The sequence below is a fragment of the Zophobas morio genome, unplaced genomic scaffold (genome assembly GCF_036711695.1).
Source record: "Zophobas morio isolate AGI-343-1 ecotype UQ-CSIRO unplaced genomic scaffold, CSIRO_AGI_Zmor_V1 ptg000005l, whole genome shotgun sequence".
NCBI lineage: Eukaryota > Metazoa > Arthropoda > Insecta > Coleoptera > Tenebrionidae > Zophobas > Zophobas morio.
The window spans coordinates 7,166,730-7,178,212 of record NW_026972110.1 but is presented as its reverse complement, the minus strand read 5'-3'; the positions used below and the strand labels follow the sequence as shown (position 1 = coordinate 7,178,212).

The 11,483-nt window shown below is 35.6% G+C and overlaps 2 protein-coding genes across 2 annotated transcripts in view; one reads left to right on the top strand and one right to left on the bottom strand.

Moving 5' to 3' along the window:
* Window positions 1–11,483, bottom strand: part of LOC135122547 (protein eyes shut) — an 89,198-nt gene that overhangs the window by 42,554 nt on the left and 35,161 nt on the right. The gene's annotated exons all lie outside the window — the stretch shown is intronic.
* Window positions 726–2,910, top strand: LOC135146482 (U2 small nuclear ribonucleoprotein auxiliary factor 35 kDa subunit-related protein 2-like). The gene is made up of 5 exons (XM_064078626.1): window positions 726–993; window positions 1,099–1,190; window positions 1,275–2,093; window positions 2,146–2,263; window positions 2,619–2,910. Exons 1-5 carry the CDS (start codon window positions 986–988, stop codon window positions 2,848–2,850), a joined length of 1,269 nt encoding a protein of 422 aa, XP_063934696.1. The 5' UTR covers window positions 726–985; the 3' UTR covers window positions 2,851–2,910.

Here is an 11,483-nt window from a genome sequence, read left to right as displayed (position 1 = left end):
ACCAAGAAAAACAAGAAAAATATTCCAAACCGTGCGTTGTTTACCACCATCTTTTCCGGAGAACATGGTGCTTCGATGGGTGCATATAAGTCATTAAAAAAGAAACGTTTTCTAAGTGTTGCATTTTTTTTAAAAGGCGGTGTATTTATACAAAATGTTATTTTGAATGGCGGGTGTTTGTTAACCATCCAACCCATCAACATGCTCCCCCCCGTGACGACGTGATTTTTGCCTGTACCGGAATTTTATCATTTAACTCAGGCAACACTGCATGTTGGTATTAAGCAAAAATATTGAAGAGAAGTATACATAGAGTATGCCTTATAGCTTCCATATATCAAAGTGTGACCAACATCTCCCGGGTGAGAGGAGTGAGGCGCGAGAGGTTTATTGCACCGCAGTACAGTGGCTGACGAAAAACAAAAAATATTGGTTTTTAAACAAAATGTGTGGTTAATACACTTCTCACACGTTTGCGTATCTGGTTTTTGTAAACATCCACTAAAATCTAGAATAATGACAAATGTATTAAAACTAATAGACAACAGTAAAATGTAGTTCCGCCACTGACTCGCGCTTATTCGTCAATTCACGAATGTGTACGAACACGATACGAACAGAAGAGAGGGTTTGTGATACAAAACAATGAGCCCAATACTCTCTCCCTCTCTATCTGTTCTGTACTCTCTATACTTTTAAACCTCGTTGGTATTAAGCATTGCGACAAATGTCAAACGGATGTCAAAATTACTTATTTGAGGTTATGGTTGAAAAATTTTGTTTTTATTTATAACTCAAAATTCAGTAAATTTATATAAATTACAGTTGAATTTTTGTGATTGTGGTATAAATTTGATGTTTATGCAGTTTTTTGTGTATGTGCAGCGTTTATTTCTGTGTTTATGATTTTACGACTTTACCGAATTGAATTCACATTCATTCTAGCAGCGTTTCCTGCATTTTTGTAATATCTATCAACGAAATAATGGGGAAGTAGGTATCCTTTTTAAAGTAGCAAAAACCCATTATAATGAATGCTGTTTGAAATACTGGCACTTTTCTAAAAAATCGTTATGTTTTCTTAATCATTTTGTATAGACATGCAGAGTGGAGAAAAGATGCAAAAAAAGCTAGAAGGAAACGAATTCGACAGTCCATAGCTAAAAATAAACATGATCTGGAAGAAAAAGGTTTGTCATAAATTAATTTCCTGAAATTTTAATATTACGAAAAAAATTGTAAAGATTATAACAAACGAATTGTTTTGATATTAGAACGACAACAACGTGAACAGTCTCCAACGTACATACAGCTCCTTCAGAAACACGAACAGGAAGAAGCGTTTCAAAAAGAAGAGGAAGCCAGGTTGAGACTTAAAGCTGAACAGCGTTGGTTGAAAATTGAAGAAGAAGCTCAAAAGCAGTGGCGTGAATTGCAAAAGAAGCTTGAAGAGGCGCGTGAAGAGCGAATACGACAAAATCTGCTTATTAAATTGGAGTGGGAAAGAGAGCAGCAAAGATTAAAAAAGATAAAAGAGGCCAAAGAAAGGGAAAGGGAAGAAAATGAAAGAAAGCAGCAATTGCTTGAACAAGAAATTGAAAACTTCATCGCTCATGGAGGATCAACCCCAGAACATTTAAAGCAGATAATTCAAATGAATCCAAATAAACCAACGTGTCCATTCTTTCAGAAAACGGCTGCTTGTCGTTTTCGAGATTCATGTTCTCGTAATCACATTAAACCATGTGTCAGTCGAATACTTCTTATACCGAATTTTTATTCACACTATAGTCTTGAACAAGTAGAAACAGAACACGGCGATTCTTCCTTGGAATTTGAAAATTATGAGACATATACGCATTTTAAGGAATTCTTTTTTGATGTTTTACCAGAACTGGAGAAATGTGGAAAAATTAGACAGTTCAAAGTATGTTGTAATCGTGAGTCTCACTTACGTGGTAATGTTTATGTTGAGTATAGTTCAACGAGAGAGGCAGTAAAAGGTTTTCGAACATTTAATGGACGTTGGTACGGCGGTAAACAATTGAATGTTGAATTTTGTAATATTGATTCATGGAAATCAGCAATTTGTGGTTACTAGAAATACAAATAATCAATTCCTGCAAATATATTAGATCTTTTTAGGGTTGCACAGTAGAAAGAGATGTCCCAAGGGGAGTTCTTGCAATTTTTTGCATGTGTTTCCCAATCCACATAATTTGTTTCATCAAGCTGACCATGATGAGCATCGGAGTCCTAGAAGGTAACGAATTTTTTTATTTCACTGTCCATCTAATAAGTTTATTAAAAACAGATATAGTTTACAGTTGTTTCTCCTTAATTAAAAAACAAATTTTTACTTTTTATCTACAAAATTTTATTATTTCAGACAGTTTATAGAATGTTTTAATTGATATTATGTTAATCACGCATATAATCAGACGTTTAGCGATACCTGATTGGCGTAAAATCGGTCACGTGGTACTTTAATGTATAAAAAAATTAATCGCAATCAAATATTTAACTGAGCTTCCCTAAATCCGTAAAATCTCAGTTTTACCTAAAATACTACAACAGATACAAATCTCTCATACTAAAAAATATTTAAAAAATTTCAGTACAAACAGGTTAGAATCAGAAGAACGTAACTGGAGGTGGTCCGAATCGCCTGAACGATTTACAACTACAGATGATAAAAAGGAGAAATCGAAGTATGAAAAGTATGCTCGAAATGGTACAAGGCCCAGAAGACGGTCAAGGACTCGATCACCAGGCCGAAGATATTCTAAAAGCAGAAGTAGCAGTAGTAGAAGAGAAAGTAGAAAAAGTAGAAGTTGTAAGAAAAGTTAATAAATGAGATTATAATGTACTGTTTTAAACTCCTGTTAATAAGATAGATTGTGAAATAGATTTCAGATTTTTAATTTTCAAAAGTTTTACGTTTTTCAGTTGTTTGTAGTAGTATATATAGGAAATAAGTAATGACACGAACAATTTGATTAAAAAAACAACGAACGTCAAATGATTCACATAACATACAAAATACAAACCAAATTTCTTAAATTTCCTACCGAATGCTGCATTTAATATATCCAACATACCCATGTATGTATAATATTTAAGTTTTTATAAAGTTCTACAACTGGTTTAAGCCCAAAACAAATCTAAGTTTCGTGAGTTTATGGGAACTAGCATTTGGCTGCATGATATTTTATTATGCTTATTTTTTTACTTCCTCTTTAATTTCCTTTTATTTTTCTACAAAAAATAGTGTGGAAAGTATAAATTACAGTGCACGTTAGAGAATGCGTTAATGTCTGCACAATATAATTTTCTCTGCAGTTGTGTCTATAGATACACATTTAACTTAGACTACTCATTTGACTTACGTAGGTAATATTACCACACCCATTTTATTTTATCTCATTCAAATAACTAAGGTAAATTAGATTACTGCATTTCACTTTCCAACATAAAAACCGTATGCGTTTATTCAAACTGGTTTTGTCCTGAAGGGAAAATGTTTGTATGGTAGCTAGTTATTATGTTACATTAATTAATAATAATAATAATAATAATATAGGTGTAGTACCAAATATTTTAGCTGAGAATTTAAAATCTTTACAAATAGAATAACGAAATAATCGAAGGCTAACAACGAAATGATACATACAAGTATGTGGGCCTTCATTGGTCCTCCCATATTAATCATATCGAAAGTAAATAAGGCTCAAAGAACTGTGGTGACCGAATTTAAATCAAAGTTTTCGCGCTGAAATTAATTGACAGCGGCGCGAAATCACATTTGAATAATTTGAATTTAAAAAAAAAAAAAAACGGGATGGCTAGGTTTAAATTAGTTGGTTTGGTAGTTATTAAAACGGGAGGAAGCCTTTGTTTAACGACGATCAAACGTATTTTTCATAATGATACAGTTGTTCCCAACCCGCGCGGTAAATTCTTGCGCCCTTTTAATCGAAAATTGCAGACTTCCGGTCGGACGCGAACACGTGTTGTGAATCTGTTTCTTTGTTTGTAAATTCACCAATCAAGCTAGTTTTTCTTAATAGTCAGCTAGTGCAAACACAATTTAACAATCAGGATTATTTAAATTAACCATTTGCTAGAAGATTTCATGAAATTCACTTAGTCAGGAAAAACACCTTATGTTTAATTACGAATAGGTCTCTGGATGCATATAATAAGCATTCACGTTCGGTAGAAGTAACTGACAGAAACTTTTCTGTGGTTAAGTTGCAATCTTAAGATCACTAAAAATTTAAGATTGGCATCAACTGTCTAATTTTCTAATTCAAATGTCAAATCTGAATTGTGTGGAAAAAAAACGAAGTTTTTCTAATTTCAACACGCTTCGTTTCAAGAAAATCCTTAAATACAGCATGGAAACAATTTCCATAAAAGTCATCACGAGAAAGCTCATTTTAAAGGAAAAGAAACAAGAAATATTTCGTGGTTTTCAAAAAATTGGGTAAAACGGAAACAGTTAAACTGGTGGCAGAAATATTCTCCGTAAAGTTCGCTAGTGTTGTCGAGTGTTTTTCGAATTTTAAAATAATACAGATACAGCGTCGCTTGTGCCGTTAATATTATAATCAGGATCAGAAAGACGACTGCGCAGATTTATATACCTACATGCTTTGTTGGTTCCGTTCTACAATTGGTTTTTAAGTTTTATATAATCGTTATTGTTTTGTAAGAGGTAAAACACTCGGCTTTGTAAATAATTGTACGTAATACACGTATAAATTTAGGTTTCCGAAGGCGAAGTTTTTCACATTTTAAACACGTTATAGCTGCCAGAATCAAATTTCTAAGGCGGTACCTATCTCCAATTGCGTGATTGTGGTGAAGATTTACTTTTCATTTTCTTGGATGAGACATGGATATACCAGAACGGATCCATGGTGAAATTGTGGACCCATGATGATGACAACAAAGCTTGTCCTCCTAAAAAAACTAGTGAAGGGAAAAGATTCAAAATTTTACATGCGGGTTGCTCTTTGGGCTTTTAGAGGGATGCGATTTTCTCCTTGGTTCAAAAATAGACTCACCAGATTACCACAAAACCATCACATTTTCGATATTTGACCTTTACTTACTTACATATCACATTTTTGATACCTACTTTCTGACATTCCAGTAATACACTAGAACAATTATGTCAGCAGTTACACAGCTTAAAAAAAAAGTTACCAAATCTAGTTACATCTACCGAACGTGAATTCCTTATACGTAAGTGTTACATTATAACACTTCTAAATTCTTCACACAAGATTGCTAATAGTTCATTTACGGCAGTTAAACAAGTTCATTATACTGCGAACTGGCGGGGGGTTATGATATTTTCTCCCCTTAGGTGGTTATCATGGTTATCACGATTAATTCATCGGGGCATGCTTCACGACGCCAGATTGATTAATTAATCAATGCATGCCCCCAACGCTACAGAAAATTTACGTTACCGAGACGCTTTTTCCTCGCAACGATTTTGGAATTTACATCACCGAGACGCTTTTTCCTCGGAGCGATGATTGGATATTTTTGTATTTGTTTATTATGTGTTTTGTTGGGGTAACCAGTTCGTAGTATTTTAAACTCTCAAAGTAAATTATTTTTTTGAAGTAACCAATCATTTAGATCATGATATAATTTGGTATAATGTAAACTCTTTGTTTGAACCGTTGATAAAGTGTGGCAAATATTAATCTCATGTAAATTTTGTTAACTCTGAAATTTTCACCTCGTACTATATTTCTTAATCTCACAATTTTAACCTCAGTAATTTTATTTATTGTATAATTTTAATTGAACGTAAATTTCATGTTCTACAGTTTTAACCTCTCATAATGTTTCTATTTGTACAAGTTTATTTCACACCAGATCTTTTGTTGCATAAATCCTTGCTAAGTTTTGTTTTGTAAATACTTTGTTGATGAATGTTTCTATCATATAAATTATTTGATGTCCGACTTTAATCTCACATAAGAATTATTTCTTGTTTAAAATTTCACAAGATTGTATGGCGAATTTAAATGTTGTGTATTGCTCTTGTTTTTGAAACTTTAACACTTGTTCGGTTGTCATTTAATATTAGAGTCATAGAGTTTGAACATTTAAATAGAATTGAAGGTAAATAACACAATATCACGTAGTGTCTGCGATGGGCGCGGTTCCTAGTTGAGGTAGCGGAATGTATCGCGCTGTCTGTACAAGATGTGCAGGCTTTGAATCAGATTTCAGTGGGAACGGTCTTGACGACGGGGTAGTAGTTGACCAGACTTCACCTCTAGTTTTACTTGGACGGCATGTTCGTCATGGAGGGGTGCTGTGCGGCAGGCTTTGGTGTAGATAGAATCACCGTCGCGGGGGAAACCAGCCCAGACCGAGAGCCCCAAACTTCGCTCACGCTACGACGCCCCCTCTGGGTATTTTGTTGTGCTCCTGTTAACTGCCGTAACTTAAAAAAAAAAAGGAAAAAGAGATCGGCCGCCACACGCCCGTAATAACTTGTGTTTTTGCATCCAGTTACTTGATTCAGCTTTTGCTTTGTTTTATTAAATTTGTGATATTCAAATAATTGCATTGATTCCAAACAGATGTACAGAATTTCCGTTTGTTCGTTTTTCATATGTGTATGTCTGTCAATTCGCGAGTGTTTTTCTTTCATATATCTTAAGGTGTTTGAAATGTAATATGTCGTCCGGGAATAAAAACCAAAGGGGGTTTTTGCGCTGAGGAGTAAATCTTCGAAGCGTCTTTCCCCCTGTGAGGGGTGCCGTACTCCCCCTCCAAACCAATTTTTGTCTATTATTTCTTGCGCTCTCGACAGTGTATGCACTTGTATGAAAGAACGTCTTCCCGCCATTTTTCAAAAACAAAAAAAAAACACACAACGTAGGTTCTCATTTGTTAGACGATCACAGCCAAGGCCAAACTTTGAATTTTTAAATTTTTCGCGGGCCCTTCAAACTGTTTCAAGGTCAAATTTTTAAGGCGGGAAGTTTGGGTTATCACAGAACAGTATCTGTAAAAATTAAAAATTTATTTTGAGAGCGCAAAATAAGCTGTTCGTAGAGCACTTCGTGGTAATGTTAAGGCGGTATCACTCCGGTTGGCTTGGGACAATTTTCTTCCCAATTTTGTTCTGGCTTAAAAGTGAGGGAAATTGACTGAGAGTGATAGTTTTTTTTTCTTAAGAATCCTTATTAGCAACGGGCGGAATAATATCTCAGACGCTCCAGCCAGTGCTGCCACGTCAGTACTTTAATTACAAATATATTTTTCTTTTGGACTATATTAACATAATAGAACATTTCAAGATCACAGATCTGTGGTCTTGTAGTTGAAAAATTAATAAGGGCACCGAGTATTATTATTTGAAGTAATATAGTAATATAGCAATAGTTTTTTTACTAGCTGTAAACACTCCTAGAGACGCACTGGCTACGACCTTGTGGACCAGATCAAAGCGTCCCCGCCACTCGCCGTAAAACACACCTTACTTCAACTGGGGGATTGCAGCCGTACGATAAGTTTCCGCGCAATGCTTATTAGACATATTTTGTCCCTGTTTTATTAAAATTTAATTTTAAGTGCCATTTTTTGTGAAAAAAAATTGGAAACATGCAAAAATTTACCACATTTAGATTGCGCTTACAACTTTCACACTGTGTTATGGACAAAGTTATCAAAACAGGGACATACAGTAGACCTTTCTTAACAAATTAGACAAAACTATTTTTCAATAAATGTTGTACAATTGATACAAAGTTATTACAAAGCAAACGCTGCACACGTAAAAATTGGTCGAAGTTTTCAACCTCGAACTCACTGCACCGCAAGGGTGTAAATTCCAAGGAGGTGCCGTCCGTAGATAGGTATACACACAATATGAAATGTATTGTTACGAAATAAACCCATACGCCGCCCCGGTAGGACGCCTATGGGTTCTAGTATGTACGGTGATCATGACAATGAGAAAAGTAGAGTCTACTAAATCCATTCCAGTCGGAATTATTTTGAACATAATCGCTGTGTAATAAGTCGTGTCAATTCGAGTTCCTAAGAAATAAATTGTTGAGTTTAATCCACGCCGATTTTAATCACCGATCATCGTAACACTGGTGTCAGAAGTGGGATTCAAGATTCATAATTGGTTTTACGAAAATCTACGGGCAGAGTGGACAAGAATTCGGAAGAATTTATGCCTGCCGAAACGAGAACTTAAACTTCAGTGACGATGGAAGAACAAATAAAACAGATTGTGGCTATGCTCGCACAGACGGACGCAACAAACAAGGAAATGAACGCAAAAATGGACGCAAGAAACAAAGAAATGGACAAGAAAATGGACGTAAGGAAAGAAGAAATGGACGGAAAAATGGACGCAAGGAACAAAGAAATGGACACAAGAATCATAAGAATGGGCGCAATCTGAAGCTCAAGCGTTTATTTATGTTTATACATCGAAAAAATGTCACGCAGAAGTTAGTTTGATTTGAATGAGTTTGTCTTCTCAAAACAGGACTAAAATTATTAATTAAACCACAATCGCACAAAATGTTTTGAATATTATAATTCTTATTTTATCATTATTATAAATATAAAGCGTATTCTTCACGTTTTCAAGAAAATGGGGTGACTCATTCTTAATTTGGCCAATAAACAATTTGAATTTTGGGTGGATACAACTTGAAATTACTATAGATCGTCAAAAACTAAAAATTAACATGTCTTAGTTTGAAAAGGCCCGCGAAAAAATTCAAAATTTGGGCTTGGCTGTGATCGTCTAACAAAATGGAACTCTACGTTGTGTTTTTGAAAAAAGTAGGGGATGCGTTCAGATGTAAATGGTGTACCCCAAGGTTGGAAAAGTACCGCTAAATAAAACACCAAATATGTGGAGGACACAAAATTATTTATTCCTCCACTGACAAAAGAAGAAAAAAAAAAGGTGCGTGCGAGGGTGAGTCGTGACTTGCCCTCAGGCTGCCCAGTGGGGGCCGAATCGTAATCGCTTCTCAGCTCCAAAAAAAAACTTATTGAACTTTGGATGAAATTTAAATGAAATCGAATTAAACGTTCGGAATCAATGCAAATATTGGAAAATCACAAATTTAATAAAAACAAGCAAAATCTGAAGGAAAATAACTGGATGCAAATACACAAGTTATTACAGGCGTGTGACCACAAATTTAAATTATAGCAGTCAACAAGAGCACAAAATTTTAATAAACAAACTATGCAGCGGCAGCGGCATCAGAGCGCTGTAAGAGTGTGGCGATCGACTAAGTCGATTTCATTCTAGCTAGAGCACAATAAAAATACCCATAGGGGACGTTGTAGCACGAGCGGAGTTTGGGGCTCCCGGTCGGGCCTGTTCTCCTACCCACGACGGTGATTCTATCTATCGCAAGCACTGTCGCCCAGCACCCCAAGAGTGCCTAGACGAACAGGCCGTAACGGTCGCAAACTCGCAGTTGGGTCTCGACTATTGGGCCAACTCGACAGCGTTATGTCATCTCGACCGCCGCTGAATTCTATTCTAACCTGCACCTTTTGTGCAGATGGCGTGATAAATCCCGCCAGTTCGACTAGGAACCGCGCCCTCCACTTCTGCCAAGTGTTTCTGTGTTATTTAACCTCAATTCCATTTAAATGTTCAATTCCTCAAACTCCTCGGTGATGTAATTATCCACGTTGCGAAGAAAATGCGTCTCGGTGATAACGATGATAATAACGATAAAAATCGCCTTCACCTAAAATCGACCAATGACATTATTAGGATTTTGCCTTAACAACCAATTAGAATTTGATTTCACTGAAAATTGCATATCGTCAAGGGTAACGGGCGATTTCCGGAAATTGCACTAAAATGAATAATGTTCAGGCGATTTTCTAGCCGAATAACCTTCCTGATCGGTATTTTTTCGAAAATTTGCCCTCAATGTCAAGAACGCATTCTTTTTGGATCATGCGCGACCCGCACTCTGTCAGTTTTCGATTCAAAAAGCACTTGTCAACTTGACATTTTGTTGCAAATTTTTGGAAAAATATCTTGCACTCGAGATATTACGTTCGATAACTGTCTAAGGTGAGAAATCTTTAATCCCCCGTCAGTCCATGATATTATGAATTTTGTTAATTTAACTGCCGTAAATGAACGATTACCAATCTTGTGTGAGGAACTAAGAAGTATTATAATGTAACACTTAAGTATTAGCATCCAGAAACGTTATTCGTAATTTTTGTTAAACAAAAGACTGAATCCTGACTAAGTGAATTTCATGAAATCTCATAGTGAGTGTGAGTGTTAATCTAAATAAATCTAATGTCTGTTAAATTGTGTTAGCACCAGTTAACGATTAAAATCCTAAGGCGAACTGTGAATTCACAAACAATCAATCAAATTTACAGAACGTTTTAGCGTCGGTCGGAAATTCGCATTTTTCCGATAAAAAAAAAACCGCAAGAATTAGTTGCGCGTGTTGGGGAAACTGTGGCGTCGTCGTTATTACGATTTAATTGTCGTTAAACAAAGGCTTCCTCTGCTGTTAATTAATTTCAGCGCGAAATTTTGATTCAAATTCGGTCACCACAATATGTATTTTCCTATGCTGGAATTTGCTTTAGCTTACCCTTAAAATGATGAAGAGCTTATAGGTGTGGGGGTTGGCAAGTCCCACAAAATTGTATAATATTTGTATATAATCTGCATTTAATTGCTTCCAACCAGTATCTGCCCATTCACAATGGACATAAGGCATAACAAGTACATAAAGCTTACATAAATACATAAAGTTGAAACAATGGAAAACGTGTACCCCTGTTCACAGTGGACGAACGTAATTCTTATGCTTATGAACGTTTTATGTAATCCTTCTGTGCGTACACAAAGTTGAAATAAGTTCAACTTTGTGCACGAATTATGTCAAAATTATGTTAAAATCTAGGGACTTTTGAATGCTGCTATTGAATTCCCTTTGACAGTTGGCACTTGGCATTTCACACCTTCGATTATATTATATATATTATAATCAAATCTTCACATTGCGAGTCTGTTCTGTACTGCGAGTTCTCAAGTTCGAATATCCTACGAAATTGTATGTTAGATATTTTGATTGATGCAGTTTGAGGTTAGCCGTTTCTATGTTTATCCGGGAGTTATTCCGTTCTGCGTTTGCGCAGTTTAACAATTCTTACAGAGTTCACTTTGTCCACTGTGAACGTAGATAAGCATAAGCCAGACACAAACCAAAAACGTAAAATATGTTATGCGCTCGTTCTTATGTCTTATGTCCATTGTGAATGGGCAGTATCACCCCGAAACTTTCTCTTCGTCCACCTGCATGTCGTAAAACCCATTTTTTGTTCACCCTTCTCAATAATCCTTATCCTTTCCAAGATTTCAAATACCTTCCGAGAACCCTTTAGACACAACTGTTTCCACCGCTTTCTACCGA

Bases quoted from the DNA above. Each gene is read 5' to 3' on its own strand.
- LOC135146482 (XM_064078626.1), top strand. The intron at 2,094-2,145 runs GTTACTAGAAAT...AGATCTTTTTAG, and splicing joins ATGGAAATCAGCAATTTGTG to GGTTGCACAGTAGAAAGAGA. The intron at 2,264-2,618 runs GTAACGAATTTT...AAAAAATTTCAG, and splicing joins GAGCATCGGAGTCCTAGAAG to TACAAACAGGTTAGAATCAG.